General features: G+C 45.0%; 1 protein-coding gene across 1 annotated transcript in view; it reads left to right on the forward strand.

Moving 5' to 3' along the window:
* The window catches only part of LOC146181417 (uncharacterized), a 94,255-nt gene that overhangs the window by 60,405 nt on the left and 6,863 nt on the right, over nucleotides 1–26,987 (forward strand). The window contains exon 2 of the mRNA XM_084575786.1: nucleotides 24,747–24,853. Coding sequence (XP_084431912.1) covers nucleotides 24,747–24,853 — 107 coding nt within the window. The remainder of the gene's footprint in view (nucleotides 1–24,746; nucleotides 24,854–26,987) is intronic.

Below are 26,987 nucleotides of genomic sequence, written 5' to 3' on the forward strand. Positions count from 1 at the left end.
AATATCTGTATCAACTTACATGTGTTACATATAAGACCAATTATTCTAAATGCAATATAGCCTCTAAAAGATGCTTTCATCTCTGCTTCCAAGAGAGATATCACACATGAATCATGATACCGCTTACAGAAAATATGTTCAAGCCTTCCATACACGCTACTGCCAATATATGGTAGTAAATTTAAATATATATCGAATATTTTCTCACTAAACTATATTTGGTTCTTTTTTGCCTATAGCAATCTCCAGACTATATATCGATTAAAGGTCCTTTTATTGCCTTTTCTAACTTGCATTGTCTCTTGATATCAGTGGCACATACAGCTGGGAACTCGCGGCGCGAGAAACAGCTTAAGCGAATTTTTATAAGTGGCAAAGCCTCGGTGGATAGAAAAAAGAAACAAAAACCAACTGGCACCATTCTACATAGTGAAACTGGTTTTGAAGCGCGATAGTCCAGTTTTGTATGGTGTTGTGTGGTTTAGTGTTTGTTTTCATACTCTACCTGTCGAGACCTTTCCAAAGATATGTGAAGTAATGTTGTAGGATAGTCCAGTTTTATTCACAGCTAGCTAACGGCAACTACTTAAGGCGAATAATAAGTCTAGTGCAATAACTCTTGACATAAGCTATCTAACGATATGCAAAGATGCAGCATAATGTCCATTTTTATCACAAGTAAATAATCATCACGGCGAACTGGGCTAGTTGGAATGCGTTCATATTGGGAAAAAACAGCGCTGTGTTTGTGCTTCTTTGTTGTTCCTGATTTCTCCCTGTTGTTTTCTTAATAGGAAGTAAATACCTGTAATTCTTTACGACGCGTAATTATCATGGTAACACTTATACTACATATACGCAGCACAAAGTTGCATAATTATGTCGCTATGGCTCAACACGAATATTTGACATGGAGGCTGTGCTGAAGGAGTTACGCACTCAGACCGCCAGTGCACGACTTTTGCATTTAGTAGAGTTCTCCCTCTACAAGAAAGCCTTACAAAACGGTTGCAAACTTCAACAAGGGACCAGCCAAGCATTTTTCCGGTTGCCATGTTTGTTCATTTTTCTTAAAAGTGTGTTTGCCTCATTAGTCCCCGCAGGACGCCATCTACAAAACAGACGGCTCGAATGTTTGGTTTGGTTTGGTTATAGAGGTCAATATCCCAAATCGATGGCGTCGAAGAGGGAAGCGCATTGAACTGCTCCTTCCATTTCGAGCACTGGTAATGTTTCTTACTGTGCACTGACATCGCACAGTACACGAGAGCATTGCGCCTCGCCTGCATCGAATCCAGACCGCGGCTGGGCCGAAGGTGCGTCCTTTGAGTAAGCGGTCAAGCGCCGTGAACACAGAGTTACCGCTGCGTTCATTCTCACGTGTATGGAAAACGGGAACATGACATCGCTTCTCCAAAGCAAGAGGACATACCGCAGCGGACGGTGTTTATCTGGTGCTATATCATCTTTTTCGGCTATAGTTTATCCGCGGCCACACCGCCAAAATTGGGCTCTTTGTTATAATAACGGGAAAGCATTTTTGCCTCGTGACTGGCGCGCACAGGATTCATGTAGGGGATTTGTGGATAGAACGTGCCCGTGTGGACTTTCAATAGCAAAAACATATTGCCGCCACTGGGTCTTGAACCTGTGCGAGAACAAACAGATCAGACACGAGATTCCTATACGCCCCGTGCACCACCTGTAAGGCGACAATTGAAACCCACCTCTCGGCTGCGGCAGGAAGCGTAGGCGGAGCATATTCTCCGGCTGCCTCAATGCAGCGCAGTTCGCCCGTGAAAAGTGCTGTCTGTGGGGTTGCTCGCCGATTATTTGTGTGGTTACAACACACAAAAAGGAAGCAAATTTCTGGTCGACAGTGGATATGTATTTGATGACGCTGCTCTGTGGGACGGCCTAATCCGCTTTCGTGGGAAGCGTTTTGAGGCAGATAACTGTCACCAAGCCCGGTTACGCTATAAAGCTTAGCGTAAATGTATTCCTTCATTTTGTGATTTTATATCACTGCCCACTCTTACGCAATGTGTTTGGAGAAAAACCTGCGAAGTTCAGTTTGTTTTCCTGCAATGCTACCGGAGCCAGCGTGCGTGCCTGATCAACGGCTATGAAAAAAGGCAAGCGCGACAGGTACTTTGGCGGCACGTTCGTAAACAGACGAACGTGCTGTGTTCTACTCGACTATAAATTTTGCCGCCTTTTCTTAAGATTAAACAAGGCCACAAACTGTGTATAAAGTAGCGAGAGAGCACCGTTTGTAGCTATAGGCAGGACGTTGAAGTAGCGCTAGTTTGTTGTGCGACTGCTATCTCCTCGGAGCGCCATTTCGGACGTATAGTATGGGAGGTACTGCAGTGCAATTGGGCCGCCAATGCGGCTGTGAAAGTCGCAAGCGAAGTCACGATTTTGAAAATATGTGATAATACTTTAGATTGTAAACTTAAGATGCTAGTGCAGCAACCAGGTATCTGCTGTAAGAAAGACATCTTCCATTATCAGGAACGCTGCTCACTCTAATTTTTCACCTTGTCTACGTGCTATTACATATATATATCAAGCAGCGCTTGGCCGCAAATAGTAGGAACCCTTCAATGCAGTCAGAAATTGTTACTGATGTCTTCAACTTGCGTGTAAAAGTTCGGGCATCGTAGTCAAAAGGCTGGCATCAATATCATATTCGCCTTCTGTGTCAACAGTTCAAAATATTCGTTTGGAAACTTCGTACCATACAGCTGCGTGACTTACTTCACCCGTGCTAAAATTACAAGCAGGAATGCACAAATTGTACATTGGATGCTTCACTAATGTTCCTGGCTAAATCACTAAAATAGTACTGGAAAGAATGTTGATAGGTATAATGAGAACCTTGGTTCAACTGATTTCTTATCATGGCTTCAGAGTGCGTTGTTTTTTGCTACTTCTCAAATACAACAATCTTCAAAAACTTCTGATAAAGAAAAGCAAATGCGTGTGTGTAAACAGGCTACAAAATTTTAGCTACGAAATGAGTCCAGATGAAAGTATTATAATAACTGTTGAACATTTTTCCAACCAAATATTTGCCGATAAAATAAAATTGGGAAGTAAAGTAGCGTTACCTTCCTCCGCAGTAGGGCCATCTCTACCACGGTAGCCCCAAAGCATCACAAAGCTGCTACACTTGTGACAAATTACAACTTCATGCTTGCTAGAAACAGCATTATTGCTAAAATAAGAGAGCCTGCAGCATGTTCATTTCAGAAATACACTCAACGAATGACATTCCGTAACTAAATTAAAACTGGAGAGCCGGCTGGGCATAATCTATAACTAGTAGCTTGCACACGCTGAAGCAACGCTTCATGGCTAGATAGAAGGCTTATATAAACAGACAAGTGGACAGAGTTTACAAACTATCCACAGCCACACATGAAAAAGTATTGCCAACGACTTTGGGTTAATTTTCACAAATTAGCACGGCGCAAAAGACGCGTACTTCCTTCTTTGAATTAGTAAAATAGTTATCTATCCTCACTTCCTATAAAGCTATAAAAGCAGCCCTCAAAATTCGGTGCTATATTATGCTTAATTCTCATGACGGTAAAGTGCCCATGACGTGACACTTAAATAATATTCTATAATACAATTATGAATAGATGCAGTAAGTGTTAAAAAAGTAATGAGACAGCTTATACATTTCTCTTCGATTAATACAGATGCCAGAAAGCTTCTAGAAATGTGTTCCGGAGGAGGTTTTGTAGCTATTCGATTACCTCGCTACACAACATTGTTTTCTTTTTTTCATTTGTTGCAGGCCTTAAGTGAAGAAAAGTATCTGAATGATGTAGATTTTCCCACGTGACAACGTTGAACTGCGTTGTCACGCGGGGATAGAGGTTGCCAAAAGCCCCGTCAGTAATCTGGGACGCCGAGGACAGGTGGCGCAAACTCGCGATCTTTGGGGCGTATACTATCCCAGCAGCGGATAACACCTCGTGTAAAACTGCAACGCCCTCTCGCGCCTTGCAGTAACTATTGTCTTCATCAAGTTCCCCACGACAACGCACTGACCCACTGTGGAGTGAATGGCACCTTCATTATGTTCCATCAGCGCCGTTTCTATTATTTAGTTAAGTGCGCCATACACATACGCCACCTGGCAGGGTACGGGCGAGGTCCGTTAGCGCAGTGTATGGCGAATCTACTAACAGGCGTCAAAAAACTCGCCATACTTTCACGTTACTGAACAGAAACAGACTTAAGCGCATGGTTGGAATTTTTTAGAAGACGCTTTATATTTGGTCGTTATAGGAAGTTGCTACCTCCGTAAAACAACAAGCTACAATCAAGCACGAAATGTGATCTTTGCGCACCTGTTTTCATCACATAGTTTACTAACCAGATGGCCCCTACGCGCCTTGCTCTTAATATTTATCACTATTAAAAGCAAAAAAAAAGGTAAATGTTTAGAAAAATTAGAAGAGTTCAACGCTGCTGAACCGAATATTGAGCGAAAGCAATAGCTGCGTGTGACCGAGCATTCTTCTAATTCTTCCTCTTCTTTTTCTTCTTTTCTCCCAGCTCGCATATAAAGCACCGCTTTAACCAAGCCGTATGAATGCGCTTTAGTGGCCTAGAGGGGTAACGAAATGCCATTGTCCTAGCAGGTTGATTCTAACATAAGCGTCCCATATGAAACGAGAGACCCATGTTGGCAGCTCCTGGCAGCCCACATATAAAGCCCCTCTCTAAACAAGCCGTGTGAACGTGCCTTATTAGGCTCTAGGAATACCGTGAATGCCAGGGTCCTGGCAGGCTGATTCTGACATAACCGTCCCATGTGAAACCGGAGACCTAAGTTGGCAGCTCCTGCCAGCTTAGGGTCAACTACGGGGGTCGTCTAAAGGTCAAAGGTCAATGGTGGTCACCGCCGGGCAACGCTGACGGCTCAAACTGCAACCAGTATTGCTTTCTCAATAAAAAGCAGTCAAAAGCAAGAAACAAGGAGAGCAGCGTCCTTTTTACGCAATGTTATTTTTCTACTAATACCGGAACATGGTAGCGTGACTGGGCAACGGCCAGGCTGTCAGTAATTCAAGAGTCTTGGCTACGATGGTCCAGTTTCGCGCATCGGATCGGACATATCTGCGTTCGAACAGTTGCTACATGCTTCCATTTGGAAAGGCTTCGTGTGCCACTGCTCAAAGGGCGAATTAATCTCTCGTAAAACGCATTCTTCTTTCCGTTGATCGATATGCTTGCGGGCTTCGGAATAAATAGCTATAAATAAATAAGCTATGAATAAATACGATTATAAATAAGTCCTACGTTCAACGTGTACGCAGTCAACACACGCAGATTGTCGACTTGCTGAAAGACAGCGGGATTTTATTGCACGGAGCTCAAACTGAATACTTTAATCTTAAGCCCCGGGCTTACAGTCTGTAAACATATGCCTTTGAACAACTGTACAAAACTTTCTCTTGAAATACAGTTCAGTTCAGTTCAGTCTTTCAGTCGTGTCCGACTCTTCGGGACCATATGGACCATATCACGCCACGCTTTCCGGTCTCTCACTATCTTCCTAACATCACGTAACTTCATCTGCAGCGCCTCGAGGATGCCATCTAACCATCGCGTTCGCTGCCTACCCCTTCTCCATTCACCCTCAGCCTTTCCCAACATCAAATCTTTCTCCAGCGACTCCTCCCTTCTCATCAGATGACCAAAGTACCTGAGCTTTAACTTTAGAATTTGACCCTCCAATGAGCAGGCAGGGTTTATGGTCGACAATGATTGAAATTTGATCTTTGGCCCCTTCCAAGGAACTCCCAAGAGTCTCCGCCAGCACCTCAATTCAAACGCGTAAATTCTTCGGCGGTCAGCCTTCTTCACAGTCCAACTCTCGCATCCGTACATCACAACTGGAAAGACCATAGCACGAGTTATACGGATATTGGTGGGCAGACTAACGTCTCTGCTCTTTACTTGGCGGTCAAGGCTAACCATGGCTCTCTTTCCCAGAAGCAGGCGTCTCCTAATATCATGGCTGCAGTCTCCTTCTGGGGTAATCTTGGAGCCCAAAAAGAGAAAATCTGTCACAGCTTCCACTTCTTGTCCCTTGATGCTCCAGGACTTGATAGGGCAAGACGCCATGATCTTTGTCTTTTTAATGTTCAGTTTAAGCCCAAACTTCTCACTCTCTTCATGTACGCGCATCAGAAGTCTTTTCAGTTCCACTTCACTTTCTGCCATTAAAGTGGTATCATCCACATATCTAAGGTTGTTGATACGTTTTCCAGCAATCTTCCCTCCAGCTGAAGACTCGTCCAGACCGGCCTTCCTCATTATGCACTCTGCATATAGGTTAAATAGGCAGGGCGACAGTATGCAGCCTTGCCTCCCTCCTTTCTCAATCGGAAACCAATCAGTAAGACCATGCCCAGTTCTGACTGTGGCCTCTTGCCCTTCATACAGGTTCCTGAGGAGACAGATGAGGTGAATTGGAACTCCCATCTCTTGAAGAGCTTGTCAAAATCTGCAGTGATCTACGCAGTCAAACGCTTTCGCATAATCAATAAAGCAGAAGTAGATGGATTTCTGGAACTCTCTTGTTTTTTCCATGATCCAGCGAAGGTTGGTAATTTGGTCTCTAGTTCCTCTGCCCTTGCGAAACCCAGCCTGCACGTCCGGAAGCTCGCGATCCACATACTGCTGCAGCCTACCGTGGAGGATTTTCAACATCACCTTGCTAGCATGCGAAATAAGCGCGATCGTGCGGTAGTTGAAACAATCTTTGGCACTGCCTTTCTTTGGAATGGGGATGTCAGTTCCAAATAACTCGAGTGAAACACCTTTTGCTTACTGAAAACCGGCAGCTAGCAATGCCCTGTGCTGCTGAAACGTCAAACTCGAAGTAGTTGGTTCCAATGGATCACCTCGAAACAGATTAGTCCTTATATTGCTATGAAGCAGGAGCGAAAGACACATTGGTGTCGACCCACGAACATTATTTAAAGCATGGCAAAGGGTCTGTCGTTCGTTCAATCTTCACTGACAAAAAACTTGTATAAGACGAATAAAATAACGGTCACTGGTCGCCAAAGTGGAATAAAAACGTGTGGATCCTCAGTTTAATGCTCCAGTCATGCCACAGCTTGTGGTGTTCGATTGTCCGATATGGCGTAACCGTCTCCAGTATACCGGCGTGACTTAGGTTCCTTCTTAGAGATGATACTTTCGTGTCACATAAAAGTATACCGCTTCATTGAATGCCATACTAATGAATAAACTTAGCGTACTGAAACTGAAAAAAAAAAATACTTGGCTCGCTTTTTAGTCTAACGGCAGCGCCGCGCAACAGGTGGTAGGCAACCCCAAAGTACAAACTTAAGGTTCCCATGGAAGCTCATGTTGAGCACAGCGTATCGCAGCACGCTAAACAAGGCTAGACGAAATATTTTTTAAAAGAATGTTTTTGTCTTTCATTTTCTGTATATTGCTAGTTAAGTCCATCACTCTCCATCACGGACCTTTCGCTTAACGTTGTATACCTTGTGTTCTCTTCTGCTACCGGTAGTCGTCCTAATGAGCCATAAAAAGGAAGAGGGTGATGCTGCTGTTATCTTCTGTTACCTTTTTTTTTCCATTTCTTTTCTTTCCTCTGATTTGTTTTGTTTAAATTTCAGTTAAAAATTCATCATTATCAAAATACCCCATTCCTTGTCCGTGAGTTTTGTATCTGCAATGCACCCTGGCCAATCCCTCGCTGTTTGCATGCGCCATTACGACCAAGGACACCATCATCATCATCATCATTGTCATAAACGTGCAACCTTTTAGCGCAGTAGAAAGAAGAAGACGTTGATAATCTGCAAGCAACCGAACGTTGCACCTTTGGTAAGAGCTCTGCATTTTTGTACGCATAAAAACATTGACATTGCACGTCTAGCTCCAGCTCTACTTGCAACAAATTTGGGGTACCTAAAAATGAATGGAATACAGCTCTATGAAAGACTGCTTTGCTTCGTCTAGGCTAATCGAGAAACGTCCATCAAAATTCTGGCCCTCGTATTCCAGATTCCCATATGCACCCGAGCTGTACGCGCATGCGCATATGCTGGCAGAGCATGTCCCGCATTATATCGTTTTCTGTTCTTGTGCTTCGTTTTACTTTAGGGTACATTGTGGTAGCTGCACATTGTGCGTTCAACTGGCGCCTTCAAGAGAAGCGCTGAGTCGCAGAACTGAACATACTTCTTACTTTACATGGCTTGTATTACACCTGCGGACCCCAGGCGGTTGCTTTGGGGTTAAAAATCTCGATGACTGAGGCAGAGTACCCAGATTCGTGCGTAGTATCAGCACTTGGCTGCGGTTCAGGCGAGACTCAGAACGTTCTTTTCGGCGGTACTCTACAAGTTAAACATCGCTAGGTGGTTTAAATTAGTCAAAGCTTCTAGTTAACGAGTCTGTCATAGCCATATAATTACTATATTACCTTAAAGCTTCGAACACATGCCAAACTTCAGGTTTCCTTTGGTCCAAATCGATACACTCTAAACGCTCATTAAGCTTTCCGTTTACAAGGAGCGTTTTAAGCATATAATGTTCCTTATAACTAAGCTGTAGTTACTGCACCTTGCATGCGTTTACGTTGTATTTAATGTTGGGACGACCGGACACCTCCTGCCGGCAGATACTTGAGCTTGTAGATCGCGAATAGTAACGAGGACAGTTTCAGGTCGCCCGTGCCCTAATGAAAACGTAATTATCACGAACCTTCTTTGCAAATAATGAAAAAGAAAGCTACTCTATAAAAGTTCGCTGGTGAGTCCACATGGAAAGCCTGAAGAAACTTTTCAGGTAGCCACCAAACATGCTTCCAGTGAAATGTGCGAGAAGTGTCACTGTTTACAAAGCAGTATTGTACAGATTATGAACACTAGTAATATATTACAATTACAATTTGTCCATTTACATTTAGAGTTAGTACAATTTGAGGTAGTCCAGGTTCAACTGATTTGAGTGTCCTTTGTTGACCCGAATAACAACTAAGCAATTATTGAACAGTAATTCACTACATTTGCGTAACTTTCAACTTTATTGTCATAGCACACACTCGCAAAAACCTGAATAAATAAATGCGGCTTGCACCAAATGTTTTTACACGCAGCTAATTTTTACGCGCAGTCTTTTTGTAGCCAAAGCTACACCACGCTAGTCAGAGAAGAGTTTCCCGTGGTCAGCCTGAGCTAGAAATGAGCATGTGTCGTTACCATGGCAAGCAGCTGCGCCACTGGGAGACTGTTGAATTACCGTGAATTACCCTGAATTGAGTTACCCTCAACATCATTGTTTGAGTAAAGTAATTAACTGTTCATAAAATTGCGTATATTGACACGAATTAAATGCAATCTAATAAATGTAATCAATTACATAAAAATATACCCAGAGCATGCGGCGTTTAGTGTCTGATATAGTTTTTTTTCTTTCCACTGTGACTCAGTGGTTAGGGCACTCGCCTGCTGGACCCAAGGACGGGGGATGAAAACTCGCTACGTCGGTCGCTTTTCGATGAGGGTGAACAAAGGGGGGCCCGTGTATTATGCGATGTTAGCAGACCTTGCAGAGCCTCAGGTGGTCGGCGTCTCTCACAGCCTGAGTTGCTTTGGGACGTTGAACCCCACAAACCAAAACTCAGTGGGTCAAAATTTTCGTAGCCCTTTACTAGGTCGTCGTTCATAAACTGAGGCGCTTTGAGAAGTTAAACCCCATAAACCAATTGTTTTCATCTATTAGCCAACAGAACACATGAATTTTTGTTGAAATGCGAAGGCATATTTCGGAGATGGTGTGCTCGGTTATCCGGGGCGTCTTTGCGTCTTGCGATTCTTCTCGAAATGACGCCAAACTCACTTCGTATATTTAAATGTTTGTTTGGAATATTGCTTGAAAACTCTTGGGTATTGACTTACCCGATTATAGGCTCCTCAACGCGCTATGCAATAAATACCTTTTGGATTCTTCGCAGGAGAAAGTTTTTGTTTTGTTGGGAAAGGAACATTACGCCAGGTTTCAGCTCTTCGCGTATACCATGGCCGCGGCCACGAATTACCTTGAACAGCCGCGCGCAGCAACCGCTTAGCCGAGCTCCGCCTTATGGCGCTGCAGTCGGCGCCTCGCCGCTGTCCCTCGCTCCCGCCAGATGTGGGCTCTGTAGGCTTTTTTCTTTATTTTTTTTTTAATTTTTTTTAAATCAGCACATATCGAGGTCCCGCCAAATCGGGATATCGGGCGGACGGTCTCCTCATTAAAAAAATCAGCGTGCCATGATATTTGAATTCACGTTACCCCTATGCCACGTACAGGAGCTGTCAACTAGGGTAGTTTCTTTCATATGGGAGGGTGATATCAGAATCAGCCTGCCAGAACCGTTTGTATTCTTGTTACTCATATAACACGCAAGTGCGTCCATACGGCTTGGTTGAAGTGTGACTTTACATGTGGGCTGGTAGCTTACGCTCTCGCGTCCTACCCTTAAAGAGTCAGCCTAAGTGTACCCAATAATGTAGCACCTTACACTGATAGGGCGTGATAGGGGAATAATGTAGCAGGCAAAAGAAGATTCCGCCGTTGCTTTCACAAGTCAACTAGAGTTAACCGGAGCTAAACCGCAATTATTTTTTTTTGCTTGTGTATAATCACATACTGATCCTAATCCTTAATTATCAGTGCACCGAACACTTGTCACGATAGAAGCCTTTTTTTTTGAGCACGCATAGAAGGATGTGATTGAAAATGTGTTTACCCTTGTGGAGAGTCACAATAACCTATAAATATGTTTTCGTTTACCAGATTGATCGGTTTGGTTTGGTTTGTAGGGTTTAACGTCCCAAAACGACTCAGGCTATGATAGACGACGTAGCGGAGGACTCCAGAAATTTTACCGCCTGTGGTTCTTTAACATGCACTGACATCGCACGGCACATGGAAGCCACTCCGTTTCGCCTCCATCGAAACGTAGCCGCTGGCAGTCGGGATCGGGACAACCTCGTTCTCAATGGAACAGTTTGCACTTTCTGGAAGAGCGTCAAGCTCTAATTTATTAGAATATGAGCTGCCTCAGTCTCTTTTGTGTTTTTATACTTTGGCTGAACACACGTTCACTGTCTGGCACACCGATATCTTTTCGGCTGTCGAGAAAGACAAACTGTACACTGCAACTGCAAAAGAGTCTCTATATTCAAAATCTGATTTTTTAGGCTATATAGTCGTCAGGTGTAAGGCAACCTACGTGTAAGGCACCGCTGTCAGGTGCCTTACACGTAGGTTGCTTTCCCTGAATTACCCTACTGGTTCAAGGCGGCAAGCTGACACCTGTTTCATAAAAAAACGAAACATTATTTTTTCTTTTTACTTTAAATTAGCAGTCTGGAATATATATTTTGAATTAAATATTTGTATCAGCGTAGTCTTGTAGCACATATTGCTGAAATTTGGCAAACAAAAATGCAAACAGACATCCGGCTGGCAGATATTTCTTCTAAACCAAATGGACCCTCTCAGGCCACAAGTTAATACTCTCCTTCCGGCTAGCAAACCACATCTTGGTTATGATTTTTGTTTAAATGCTCTGATTCATTGACTGGCTTGAATCTTTAATACAGGTTCATTTGCGCTCAGTTTGAAATTATAGTCTCTAGAATGTTTGACGATTGTCAACGGTCACAGCACAATTTTTAGATGATCACGCTGGGTTACAGACACGCGTGGTATGATGGTACATGGACAACGTGCAATTAAATGCAAAACATTATATGGGACGCATTTTTGTCACGACCACAAAGTGAGATGTTCAATATCGAGTAGCGGTTATCCCAATTTCGAGACTATATTACGACCACATGTCATTCTCATCGGGTAATTTTCGTTAAGGAATCTTTACATGAATTGCCTACTCAAATAGAGTCTGCATTTCTTGTCATGGCTGAGGTTGTCAGTTTGCTTTCAATCGCTTCATTACCAAGACTAGCTAATTTGTTTTTAAGCCTGACTGGACTGGCCCCAGAGTGTGAGTACTGACAAATATTTAGGAGCCAATATTTAGGAGAAAAGGGGCACAAAAGTGCCAAAGAAGGGGATACGCAGGACAGTCAGGTAACAACAGAGACGTAATGGCTAAGGTCATCACGTAATTTCACTTTGGAATACAGTTGAACGAAATGAGTTATATGTCATTCAGCTTCTTTCGACAATGGTTAGCCGCTTTCTTGAGGTTTTAGAAATGCGATTTTACCTGCCACTTCGTACTGTAAATAGGTACAGACTAGTTATTCTTATCCTAGCCTAACTTAACACCGGACAAGGAAAGCAATTGCATATATAATAGAGCATGTATTTGGTCTGGCTGGTTGCTTAGAACATGAGGAGACACATTGTGGCAGAACTACAAAATGAATTGTAACGCCATGAGTGCGAGATTTAGGGAGCTTGATCTCCTTTAAAAAAATTATGCGAATTATTCATCTGATCATAATTTCATCTCGGTTGGTTCGCTGCCCAGTACTGTATCTACTGTCATTTTCTTCTTGTTTATAGGAAACGGAATTGACGCAAATTTGGGCGCCGCAAAGCGCTTTGATATGTGCATGCGAAACGCGGCCCTGTACACTCAATTTGTAAGCCTTATTTCATATGCCTATATTGCTGACAGGTTTCGTATTGAAAAGAAACCTAAAGTGCAACACTATAAAAAGTCGAACATTATATTCCAAAGTTTCTCTAGGGGACCCTGATCAAGTCCTTTCAGTTATATAGTTTTATCGTTGTCGGGCTGATGAAGCCATCGAAGAGCCTATGTCCAACCTCAGGATTTAAGAACCGCTTGAAACGTTATTCAAAATAATATTAGTATTGACAGGTTGTAGCAACTGGACGCATGTTCAGTCACATTGGAAAGGATTTGTGTTGCGGCAATTTTCATTCTGGAGGAATGCAAAACAGAGTCGACACACCAAGGGTGCAAGAATGCAGCAGCACCCAGTCGCAAAAAACTACAGAAAAGTTTCTGATGTTACGACAGAATTTCTGTGCGATTTTTGACGGGAAACGTGTTGTGACAACAGAGCGTTCTGTAGTAACATAAGAAATTTATGTAGTTAAAACAAAAAAGTACTACATAACTACAGACAACAGAAATATACTACAGAAAAACTGCAGAACTACAGAAAAGTACTACAGAACTATAGAGAAATCTGATGGTTACGACAGAACTACAAGATATTTTGTCGTATTTTTGACACAGTTCTGTAGTTGTTTTCGACTGGGCAGGATCTTGGTCGGCGAAGTCAAGAGCTTTCAAAGACATCGACACCATCCAAAGCTATGGAGTCGCCAGGGAAATCGTTTTGTGCGCCACATGGTTCGGCGCTGGCTTCAGACTGCGCGAAGGTCCTGGCTAGAGGTTCCTCGTCAGCCGCCACGCCTTCACGGGGCTCAGTGGCAGTCCGTGGTCAAGAACTGGTGGAAGCAGCCGATGCGGCCATGGAATTTGTTCAGTCTCCTGGCACTCCTTCTCCGAATACGGTATTGGTCCCAGCCTTGAATGCTTGTCTAATAGAGCCGCCGGTCACAGCAGTGGCTGATCCTGCATGGAGTGATGCTTCCGGAGTGAGCGGGGGAAGTCCGGCGCTGAACTACGCGTTAAAACTGGCTGCAAGCAGAGGTAAAGTATTGTACTTTCAATGCCAGAAAAAAATTCCTTTTTGTATAGTAATAGAGTTGATTTTAATGCAAAAAAAACAATTTTTTGAGGCCTTCCAGATAAAGCAGTATTAAGGTCATTTGCACTGGAAATTTCTCGGATCTGAAAACTAAACACTGAGAGCATGTTTCTAATACGACTAATTGATTGGTCAAAAAGAAGTTAGGCTATCTCTTTGAGCATTTTCTTCCACATGTATTCCAATGCGACTGGAAAAGATTGAAAAAACCGGAGTCCACTCTCCACGAGAGTCCGTTCTATGTATTGCATGTGCTCGCAAGCGAGTAACTGATCACAATTACTTAAACAATAGTTTGTGTAAATTGATATGCAGATGTCCTTTTGGGCATTAAATAGTTAGATTGATCTTTATGTGACTGCCTGCTTTATGTTGGTTTCGTGGAGTCTGCAGGCCGAATGTTCGCCACCGTTTCGATCTGTGTTCGTCAAATTTCGGGTCACATTATATGCGATTTCTTAGGCAACAAAAAGTAAGGTATGTAAGAAAGATCATAGTTATTGTATCACATCTTCTTTCACAGTACCCTTACGGCACGCCTAATATCTAATGACATTCAAGTGGGCCTTACTAATTTGGTTGAGTCGGCTTTATGGAAACTAGAGAAGCCGCAGTTATCAAAACTGATGCTTGTTGGGCGAATTGCCGGCTCATGATAATATAAGCCTTGTGAGCATTGCCCAACCTCCACTGCAAAAATGTGACTGCCTGATCGCAGCGTTGGTTCTGCTGATGCAACACTGGAGGCTTCGTTATCATTTAAAAAAAAATCTTTTTTTCTCATATACTTCCTGCTGCATTTGCCCGACAATATACACTCGCTTACCCCGCGTGCAACCGCTTAGATGGCGTATGTGTTATGCGTACTTACCTACCCACGTAGCCAAAAGTGGACTATGAAGGGGGGGGGGGGGGCACGGTGAGTTCGATGCATCCGATGCAATGGGTCTGAATGCAGGATAGCCCCGGTGGGCCCATTTTGGGTGGTGCAAGGGGGGCAGACGTAGGCCTGAAGGGGGCTTTCGACAAAGCCCCGATGGGCCCCACTCTCGACGGATGCAGGCAGCCGTTGCGGGCTGCCCACATTTTTCCCGCATTACCAAAAGTGCACGTCCCGCCATCTCCCCTTGATGGCCCAACCTCGGACAGATTCGAGCAGCTGCTCTGAATTGACATTTTTTATTTCGGTCAGCCCCTCAGATAATGGCATAGGACCAATATGCGGGTTCTATACGCAAGCCGCACTTGGGCTTGCCCAAATTATTCTCGTAGGGGTCCGACGCAGGAAATTGATGGGAACCCCTAGTCCGCGTTCTCCCAATAAATAGACGTGAACATAGTTAAGCAATTATTTTATACATGTCTGCCCTTTCTAAACACCCACAATAAGAAATCTCACAATAATTCATAACATTTATCAAGTCTAAACGACTTCATACACGGAAAGGGAATTTATTGAGTAGATACATACATACACAAACGCATATTACTCGCAAAACAAAGCACTATACAAAACAGTATACGCTATATATGCATAATAAACTAAATATAACATGATTCCTCAGAGAGAGGAAAACAGTATAAACGAGGAGGGGTCTAATAACGGACGACAGGCATCTCAAGTCTGCTGCCCCGTACAACATAGAAGCGCATGTGCCAGCGCCGCAGAAACCGCGTCTCGCCGTCCGTTTCTAACTGACCAGACAGATACTTCCAGACGACGAGGCGCAGCCTCTGCAAGGCTGGGTATATTGCTCAGGCGGGAGTTCGGCGCGCCTCAGCGAGGCACCTGCGGCGCCACAACACTAACAGAACCACAGTGAACACAAGGTGTTCAAAAGGGTTGCGCCGGCGCCAGACGCCGGGGTTCATGCGAACATTCAACATCCTTCATGCGAGACGCCACATTGTTCTTACAACTACACATTCGAAAAAAAAAACATGCGCAAGGCTCTCGGGAGCACCGCAGTTGGCACACTGGTCATTGGGTACAATACCCCATCCGGCAAGGCGCAGTCTCGTGGGGAGGACGCCCCAGCGCCTAAGCCAGTCAAAAGTTTCTTAACGCGAGTACTCGAACCACTGTCGGGATGCACGGCAGGCCAAGGTCTCCCCTGCTCTTCTGAAGGTGTAGGATGTGACGGGTGACTAGCGCTGTCCTGCCATCCTAACCAAAGGTCCCCTATAAGGGACGCGAGCCTGTTCCTCACCCGGCGCGGGATTGTCGCGATACGCGCCACATAAAAGGTGAAAGCGCACGCTCGTGTCTTGACGACACTAACTTTAGCATTGAGCGCGAGATTGAAACGCGCTGCGTCAGGAAGGGCGTGCGTGGCTCGGGAGAGAACTACGTCCCATGTCCGGGAGGAGATTACGCTTGGCTCAAACAGCACGCCAAGTACACGCACTGCATCCACAAATGGTACGGCGCCGGCTAAAGGGCCCCTGAACTGACCGAAGCTGAAAGTGTTACTTGCCTTGTCAGATGGAGAGGAGGGTACAAACCTCAACCAACAACCATCATCACCATCATCATCAGCCTGATTATACCCACTGCAGGGCGAAGGCCTCTCCCATATTTCTCCACTTAACCCGGTTCTGTGCTAGTTGCATCCACTTGACCCCTGCGAACTTCTTAATCTCATCCGCCCACCTAACATTCTGCCGCCCCCTGCTACGCTTTCCTTCCCTTGGAATCCAGTTTGTTACCCTCAGCGACCATCGGTTATCCTCTCTTCGCCCTACATGTCCTGCCCATGTCCATTTCTTCTGCTTAATTTCCACTAGAATGTCGGTAACTTGAGTTATTTCTCTGACCCACTCTGCACGCTTTCTATCTCTTAATGTTACCCCTATCATTTTTCGTTCCATAGCCTTCTGGGTTGTCCTCAAATAAGTAGAACTCTCTTGGTTAGCCTCCACGTTTCAGCCCCATAGGTGAATACAGGCAAGATGCAACTGTTGTATACTTTCCTCTTGAGCGATACCGGTAAGCTGCTAGTCATAATCTGCGAGTGCTTGCCAAATGCGTTCCATCCCAATCTTGTTCTTCTTGTTATTTCCTTTTCGTGGTCCGGCTCTGCGGTTACTACCTGTCCTATGTAGACATATTCGCCTACTACTTCCATTATTTCGCTACCTAATGTAAACTGCTGTTCCTTCCCGAGGCTGTTGAACATTACCTTAGTCTTCTGCATATTGATTTTCAAGCCTACCTTTCTACTTTTCCTGTCTAGGTCATCAATCATTATTTGCAGTTCATCCCCCGAGTTGCTTAGCAATGCAATGTCATCAGCAAATCGCAGATAACTGAGGTATTCTCCATCTACCCTTATCCCTAACTGCTCCCATTCCAAGTCTCTGAATACTTCCTCTAAACAAGCTGTGAATAGTACTGGGGAGATTGTGTCTCCTTGCCTAACACCTTTGTGTATGGGAATTTTGTTACTTTCTTTATACAGAACTATGGTTGCTGTGCAGCCACTATATATATCTTCCAGCACTTTCACGTACGGCTCGTCTACCCCCTGCTTTCGCAATGCCTGCATCACCGCCGAGGTTTCAACTGAGTCAAATGCTTTTTCGTAATCAATGAACGCTATGTATAAGGGCTGGTTATATTCCGAGCATTTTTCTATCACCTGATTAATGGTATGGATATGATCGATAGTAGAGTACCGTTTCCTAAACCCTGCTTGATCCTTTGCTTGATTGCAGTCTAAGGTTGCCCTGATTATATTAGCGATTACCTTAGTAAATACCTTATACGTAATAGACAGTAAGCTGATTGGTCTGTAATTTTTAAGGTCCTTAGAGTCCCCTTTCTTGTGAATGAGGACAATGTTTGCATTCTTCCATGGTTCCGGTACCGTCGATGACACCAGGCACTGCGTATACAGGGTGGCCAGTTTTTCTAGCACGATATCCCCCCCGTCCTTCAGCAAATCTGTAGTTATCTGATAATCTCCAGCTGATTTCCCCCTTTTCATAGTTTCTAGTGCTTTCTTGACCTCTTCCTTCGTCACTGGTGGAACGTCTGACTGTTTTTCCCTACCGCCAATCTCATTACGGTCCTGACTATTTTGGCTACTGTAGAGGTCTGTATAGAACTCCTCGGCTACTTTGAGTATCTTTTCCGTATTAGTGATGACGTTGCCCGCCTTGTCCCTTATCGCATACATCTGGTTTTTGCCTATGCCCAATTTCTTCTTTACCGCTTTAAGGCTTCCCCCGTTCTTTACAGCATGCTCAATTTTCTCCATGTTATACTTCCTTATATCGGCCACCTTGCGCTTATTGATTAGCTTTGATATCTCGGCCAATTCGATCTGGTCTGTTGGATTGGAAGCTTTCATACTCTGGCGTTTCTTAATCAAATCTTTCGTCTCCTTAGACAGCTTACCGGTATCCTCTCTAACTATCCTACCGCCTACTTCTACCGCGCACTCAGTAGTGATATCTCTGAAATTATTCTTCCTTGCCTCTAGGGTAATGTCGCCATCCTCAGTTAGAGCTGAATACCTATTCTGTAGCGAGATCCTGAACTCTTCTGCCCTCCCCCTCACCGCTAATTCGTTGATGGGTTTCTTTCTTACTAATCTGTTGCGTTCCTTCTTCAGATTTAGGCTAATTCGGGACCTCACCATCCTGTGGTCACTGCATCGCACTTTCCCGATTACCTCTACGTCTTGAATAATGGCGGGGGTTGAACACATTATGAAGTCGATTTCGTTTTTAGTCTCCCCGTTAGGACTTTTCCATGTCCATTTCCGGTTCTTCCGTTCGCCGAAGAAGGTATTCATGATTCTTAAGTTATTGCGCTCTGCAAACTCAACTAGTAACTCCCCCCCTGCTATTCCTAGAACCAATGCCATAGTCACCTACTGCTTGGTCTCCTGCCTGCTTTTTTCCCTACCTTGGCATTGAAGTCGCCCATTAGTACAGTATACTGCGTCTTCACTTTTCGCATTGCCGATTCTACATCTTCATAGAAGCTTTCAACTGCCTGGTCATCATAACTACATGTAGGTGCATAGGCCTGTACAACCTTCAGTTTATACCGCTTATTAAGCCTAGTTACGATGCCTGCAACCCTCTCATTAATACTATAGAATTCATCTATATTATTCGCTATATGCTTATTGACAAGGAAGCCTACTCCTAGTGGTCGCCTCTCTGGTAAACCTCGATAACACAGTACATGGCCGTCCTTCAGTATAGTATATGCCTCATTCGGCCTCCTAACCTCACTAAGCCTTATGACATCCCAATTCATGCCCTCTAGTTCCTCTAACAGCACTGCTAAACTAGCTTCACTAGCTAGGGTTCTAGCATTAAACGTTGCCAGGGTCTGTTTCCAATGGCGGCCTGTCAAGCGGAGCCAGGCTTTCTTAGCACCCCCTGCTGCGTCACAGGTCTGACCGCCGCCGTGGTCAGTTTTTCCGCAGCCGCTGGTGACTGAGGGCCGGGGTTTTATGTAGCTTATCATAGGAGGTTGCGGCCAATTACTGCACCAGGGTGGCCAACTCCTGTTCTGGTGAGGAAGTGCGTTGCCGGAGGTGTTCACCGGCATCAGGTCGCACCCCAAACCTGTTTATGCAATTCCATCGACACCGGGATTTTTTTTGCAACCGGTGGAGAATTGCGCGGCACCGGGATTTGAACCCCTGTCCTCTTGCATGCGAGGCGGATGTTCTACCGCTACGCCACCGCTGCTCTCCCACCATCATCATCCTACGGCAACCCCGAGCAAGGCCCCCCACACCACAGGGGTGGGGAGGTTTTTGTTTCGGGAAGCGGGCGTTATCCCAGCCAAAGGGCTCATGCAATCTGGATTCGCTCCGCCGGGACTGGCTCGCAGTGCCAATGCACCGCCCATGCATCGCCCCGGCGGATCGAAGCCTGACGCGAGCAAGACTCCTAATAGGAGACCTCTATTCTTCGATTCTTTTCCCTGAATATAATCATTGGGTGTCCCCACTCTTCATAAAATTTCTTAGCGCCAAGGTGCCGTATTTCTCGCTTAAGGTGGAACCAGAGCTCCTTTCTGATCTTATTTTTCACTTCAAGGAGACACGGCGTCTTGGGGCTGAAGGCAGTGCGGCATCTCGCTACCCATATTTGGTAGTTGATTTCTGCGAGTGCCAGGACGAATTGTTTCCGTGCTTCACTGGGCAGCGGATTGAGGTACCTCACCGTGCGGTACGGGATGCCTGGGAGCTTGAACAAATTTCTCAGTCGACCGAAGAGCGCGGTTGGCAGGATGCAATCATAAAAAATGTGCTTTGCGGTCTCTCGTACTCCACAGAATGGGCAGGTGTCGATTTGGCCCGATAGTTCTGACACGAATGCTCGTCGGCGGATTGGAATTATGCCTCGCGCGAATCGCCACATGAACGACACACGACGCTCATCGACGAAATGAGCAGTAATGAAACTCCACAAGGGGAGCTCGGCGGGCATTAGTTCTTTCGATAGGTGTTTCGGAAGTGCCGGTGTCAGTAGGTCAAGTGCACTTTGTTTAATACCGAGAGGGTCTTCGACAGACTTTTCCCTTAGAAGCATCAGGTCTTCTGCTGCCATGCGGTAGCAATCTAGCGGCGTCCCTGCGCGAGGGCAGCTGTTTAATAGAGGCCTTTGTGTGAAGGCAATGAGCCTGCTTGAAAGGAAGAAGTTGGTGAGCATCCTTGTCAAAGGCATATCACATTCCACTGCGCGCGCAGTCCACCTAACATGCAGTGCCCTACTCAGAGCAGATAGGTCAGGAATGCCGAGGCCGTAACTTTTCTTCGGATTGAGCTGCGCTCATACAAATTCATACAAATTGTTCTGTTTGCGCACAGGTCAGAGGTGTGTACTGAACAATAATATTGTGCTGAGAGTTGCAGGCTGTGCCCAGCAACCACATAGGGAGCAACAGTTAGCAATCAGTATGTTTCAATATTTGAGCGCAATTTTCATGAGCTCGAGAGCTAAAGTTATTTATTATATATCTAACCAACTAAAATGCTAACAACTGTTATACAAATCTTATATTCGCAATTTAGGACAAGGTCTAATACAAATAAAGGATAGAAATTAATGTGCGGAAACACCGGTGTGTTTAGCCCCGCTATGGCCAATATATGACCCACAGTGGCAATAATTTGGGAGCCCCACTTAGGCTGGCGCTATTTCTTGCGACAAGAGCCCGCATTTACATTGCATCAGCAATCATTCTTAACAAATGTCACGAACATACGGAACCTCTAGTTTCTGTTTCCACCAAGGCAAATGTGGGACCTGCAACGGTTTTCTGTGGGCCGCCACAATTGGGCTGGGCGTTTATTTTAACCTAGAGGTCACTAGCTTTTGCACGTGCTTTCAAATTCCCGATTGCGGTATCATGCGGGCATGCCCGCCCTCCAGCCTCATTACTGCCCATGTGGGATCTAAAACTGTTTTGTGGGGGCAGCCCCAGTTGGGCTGGGTGTCGTTTGTGAACCTAGAGCCCACCTTCTGTTGTACGTGCCTTCAAATTCCCCAGAAGAGACTGATTTTGGTACCATGCGGGCACGCCTGCCTTCCAGCTTCATTACGGCAGATGTGGGACCTAGAGCGGTTTAACTAAGGCACCTCATTTGGGCTTCACGAGGGATTGCCCAAATTTAGCTATTTTACACATTCCACCTGCCCTTAAGTAACCTACAAGGAGCTGAGTGGGACAACTTGTGGGCATGCCTGCTTTTTTGTCCCACTACGGCCGATGTAGATCCCACAGAGATTTGATGTGGGTAACCTGATTTCCGATCTGTGAAGGCTTTTCCATAAAGAGCCTTAGGTTGGATTGCCATCAAATATTCGACCGATGACCCTTGTGGTATGGATGCACGAATGTGCTCTGCACTAGCCCTAACAACGCGGTATGACACCCATGCAAGCCCAAAAGGGGCTTCCCACTTTTGCCCCATCGGGGACCGATACAGGTTTCATGATGGTTGCCTTAGCCCCACTTGCCTACATTGGGACTTCTGGGCCCCCCCATTCTGTGCTATCTGGGTAGGTTATGTGAAGCTGAATGCTGAATAAAGTTTAAGAATGCGGCATTGTTTGTTGCAAAGTGTGAGGGTGTGTCACACTTGAAGAAGAGAGCAATATATACTGGACAGTGCCAGTGTGTCTTTATGCCATCAGACTTTTTTTTTAGTGTGTGTCGGGTTCAGTATTGAAACATCTTGTGAATGTACAGGGTAAATATTTTCACATTGAGATCGGTTTATATACCTAGTCAGAAGACAGAAAAAAAAGTCGTTTTTTCCAGGACAGCTACGGTGGTTATGTTGTCTATTCCAGTGTTATGTGAGCAGGGCAAGCTGGAATCCTCTTTCTTCGGTCACCGATGGACCTATAGAAATGCCGTCTTTTCCGAATAATATCTGAGCAGAAAATGTTATTGAGGTTTAGCGAGTGGGTGGGCCATTTCTTTTGTATCTGAAGAAAAAAAAACGTGATTCTATTTGTCACATGACTAGGCTTGACCTCCATTGGCTAGTCAATAATGCAAAGGGCAAATCACATATTCACTAATCTTCAAAATAGCACAACACACGCCTAACGCTAATATTGAAAGCTTAGCCTCAACTTTACATCGCTCAGATATCTGATCGTACCTGTGTCTATCTTACATCGTGGTCTGGGAGACTCCTTCTATCTCTTGAGGAATGAAAGGAATCCACTACATTCAATTCTGAACATTCCTTAGCAATAAAAATTCAGGCTTCGTGCTCAGAGGTTTCAATTTGGTAAGTATAGCTGTAACGCTACCGAAACGGGAATACTGTCTTTTGATAACGTTCATCGTACAGTGCACATATTGAACCCTTTCATTGTGTTGGTGAAATGCAGAGCGCAGCACCTTTACCAAGCGTGGAAACATCCCTATCTTAGAGTCAAATGGCGACAGCGACAACGGGCAACTTTACGATCATTGCCACTCCTCCCTTAAGGTAACATATGCCCATTTGCGTTTCTTTCTTTGGACTCAGTAGCCTCATCAGCGAATACCAGCCAACTACTTTCTAAACCTGAGACAACCGTTTCGGATGGAAGGGAACCGACCAGTGAGTACAAGTCTATCGGCAAGTCTACTAGCTCGCACGTGCATTCTTCCCAGAGCTCTGGTCGCTTACATACGGGTAACATTGTTAGCTGCAGTACGAAAACTACCACATCGCTCTTTCTCGTGCTCATTTTTGGGGTTCTGGTCTGGTATCGCAGCCGGCCTAGCACTTACGTAAATGGTGATGTGGACTATTTCGATCTTGACTTCAATGTGTGCACCGCATTTATGAGGAAATTACACATATCTTTGATTATGCTATCTTAGATCTGACGATAGAACCGCAGCTTGGCAACAAATTTCACTAATATCTGGACAATTACACTGCATTTTAAACTATAGTCTTGAAGCTTAAACTCTGCTGATCAACTGAGCCAAAAGAACAGTTCCTTCAGCTTCCCTTATTGGCAGTATTATATATGCACTATTGTGGAGTGATCGCTGCCATACCGACCGCGGCGCCTGTGGAATTAGCGAGTTACTTATCGTCTTTATCATTACTGGTTGTTGTCTTATGGCGACATTCTGAATGCTGCGATAGATTAATTTTGGTTTGGAATATGCGGCTTAACGTTAAAAAGCGGCTAAGGTTATGAGTGACGCCGTACGGGAGGGCTTCGGTATAACTGACCGGCTGGAGCTCTTTAACATGCACTTCATTGCGCAGTACTTACGTTAGTTGAATTTCGCATCCGCATACAAACGCAGCTGCCACGACTGGAACCGAAACCGGGTCGCCTGGCCTAAAAGTCGCGGTCACGACTCCCGATGCACAAAGACAGAACCAATGATTTTAAGCGCGAAAAACTTGTCGCTCACGAAATACAGGAATGAATTTGTGACGCATTTTATAGCGTCTGGTATGTAATATTACAGCGAAATTAAAAAATATTTTTTATTACTCGATCGAAACGTTTAACACAACACTTCTGTGGAGGTCATTTCATGACAACATAATGTGTCTGGAAATAGACTCGTATCATATTAAATGCCATTGACGAGTTAATAAGGAACATGCAGTTTTTTTTTTTTTGGCATGCGAAATGGTACATACGTGGGCACGTCGTTCTGTGTATAGCTCTTGGTTTGCATTTTTATTCTCCGTCATCCTCTGCTTTTTGCTTTTGCCTCAGCTTCGTTTTGAGCTCTAAAGAGCGAGTAGTGCTTGCTCTGAAGTTTAAAGAAATGTTCAATTACATATCTAAGCCACAAGAGATATCGTTAACGCCAATATCATATTTAGTGAGATATTTACAGACAGATACGTTAGTCTTAGGAAAGCAATCTCAATAGTGCCCAGTCGAAAAAAACTACAGAACTGTGTCAAAAATACGACAAAATGTCCTGTAGTTTTGTCGTAACCATCAGATTTTTCTGTAGTTCTGTATTACTTTTCTGTAGTTCTGTAGTTTTTCTGTAGTATATTTCTGTTGTCTGTAGTTCCGTAGCACTTTTCTGTTGTAACTACAGAAATTTCTGATGTTACAACAGAATGTTCTGTTGTCACAACAGGTTTCCCGTCAAAAACCGCACAGAAATTCTGTCGTAACATCAGAAAATTTTCTGTAGTTTTTTTCGACTGGGTGTGGGCTCTCCGAAGAGACATCATCCACTTAGTAAACGTTTATGTAGAAGGGGATCAAACAGTGCTGTTATAATTCAACTGCCGCAGTCAAAATGCCTTAAGTAGTGACGTTATTTGAATGAATGACGCGGGGTTACTAGTTGCAGTCTAATGATGTTGTGACGTGACTAGGTTGTGTCAGCCAGAGTCAGGAATGGTGAAGAAGGCCACATGCAGCTTTTTAAAGTCAGCATTAACCATATAACAAAATATTTAATAAATTTCTCCCCCTTGCACATTCAAGGTATCCCTATCAGGACTGCCAACGTATGGTGCGGCACATACCATGCGGATGCCTATCCGTGCGACAAATGCGGCTACCACTTCGACGTTCGCTTGAACAGACGACAGGTACGATTAAGCGACTGCATGATAAACTTGTTTACACGTTTTATTCTGGTGAATCAAAAATATTTTTTCTTGGTGCTATCTTGGAGCGTAAACAGGGGTTCAATGCTGCTGAACATAATGTAGAGCAAGAGGTTTAGTGATAAATATTGTCAGTGCACGGTGAAGACCCTCCAGTCGTCGAAATTTCTTCCACTATAGTATCTCACGCAGCCTGAGTCGTTTTGAAACGTTAAACCCTGCAAACCAAACTAAACCAAACCCGATAAATTGGTTTGCAGGAATGGAAAAGCGCAGATACTGTCATTCGTTTTTCGGTGGACACCTACCGTGTCATAGTAGAAAGAGGGAAGGAGGAAGTGAGAGTTTAAATATAGAAAGAGAAATAGAGAGAGTGGAGGGCGTGGAGACGCCTGCAGACTGGAGTATACCCAAACCCAGTACTAAATAAACATATCCGATCGGACTGCGGGGACGATAAATGTAAAAAGTGTGGGGCGAGAGGAACCCTCCACCATATAATTTGGGAGTGCGCTTACTCCCCAGGCAGGGCGCAAAACGTTAGCACTAGGGAAGCCTGGGAAACCTTATTGCGAAGCTCGAACCCTGAGCTCCAACTCACCGCCATCCAACTGGCAGCAGAGGCCGCCGGCGAAACCAAACCGGCTAGCATCTAATGCGACCATCCCGTGCGGCTGGGCCGCTAAGTCCCCTCCCCCTTACAGGGGGGTGAGACAGAGCGGCCCAGGCGGTGTGGTCCTTCTCTGTTGGACAATAAAAGTTTTCAACAACAACAACTGGGGATCTTCACAACTCTCCGTCTTTCCGCCATCAAAACAGAGAATGGAGGGTGCCTGCCCTTGGCCCTACGGGGCTGGGACTGGTAGGTTACTGCCGCTTGCGGCGGAGGCTAGCCTGCCACCGCTTTTTTATCTGTTGTAGGCCGTCATTGTACCCGCTACCGTTGCGACGCGCGTCTTTCTCTCCCTCTTCTTTTCCTTCTTCTCTATTGTCTCTTCTGTTCGCACAAGGCAGTGGAGGGCCCCGCCGGGGTGGTGCCGTGGTAAGACGCCCGACTACTGTGCCGGAGCGCCCGGGTTCGAACCCGACCTCGGCGGCTGCGTTTCGATGGAGGCGAAACGAAGAGGCGTCCGTGTGCTGTGCGGTGTCAGCGCACGTTAAAGATCCCCAGGTAGTCGAAATTACTCCGTAGCCCTCCACTATGGCTCCTATTTCTCTCTTTCCACTTTCACTCCCACCTTCCTCCCTTCCCTTACGGCGCGGTTGCGGTGTCCACATAAAACAAGTGAGACAGTTACCGCGCCTTTCCCTTCCTATAAATAAATCGGGCAGTGGAGGACGACGCGGCTGCGGTGCCCACAAAAAACAAGTGAGAAAGTTACCGCGCATTTTCCCTTCCTTTAAATAAATAAGTTTTTTAAATCAGGCAGTGGAGGTGGCTCAGCAATAGAGGCCTCTGCATTTCCGTTTCCTTCTTCCTTCAGTCGCAACAAGAACAACCAAAACGGAGCTGCTGAAAGCTTTGGCTCTGGGCGAGCGAGCATTGCATCGACAATAACCAACATTCCTTTCAACGCATCAAAGTTCACTGGCGTTCCATGCCGAACCCATTTCAAGCTGTGTGATCTGCGATGCCCGCAGGCGATTTTCCGCTTCACTCGGTCAACTCTCCGTGGCGGTGCGCGCATGTGCTTACCGGAACCTGATCTCTTTTCTGTGGCGGCACGTGCACAAAAAAAAAAACACCTATACAAGCAACTATTCTTGCCACCCTTTCAAATAATTAAGACAAACATATTTTTTGAAAGGGTAAAGGCTTTGAAACCTGCCGTAGTAATAAATTGCGGAGTAAAGTTGACCATACGTTGCAGTTTTTGATGTGATCTACTTCACATTTTTGCCGTAGTTAGCCGTAATAACTTGTGGATGTTGCATAAAACCAGCGCTAGTAATATCTGCTGAGCACTTCGCTAGACTGCGCGATCGCTACCACATAAGTTAATCTCACTTCGGTCTTAAAAAGTCATTTGTATATACTTGACAATTTATGGGAATTGGACAGACTAGAGAATTGGTGCGATTTACCTATGATGCTGCTGGTAGCAGCCTTAAGGTG

The sequence above is a fragment of the Amblyomma maculatum genome, chromosome 8, assembly GCF_055883805.1.
Source record: "Amblyomma maculatum isolate TAMU_Amacu chromosome 8, ASM5588380v1, whole genome shotgun sequence".
Taxonomy (NCBI): Eukaryota; Metazoa; Arthropoda; class Arachnida; order Ixodida; family Ixodidae; genus Amblyomma; species Amblyomma maculatum.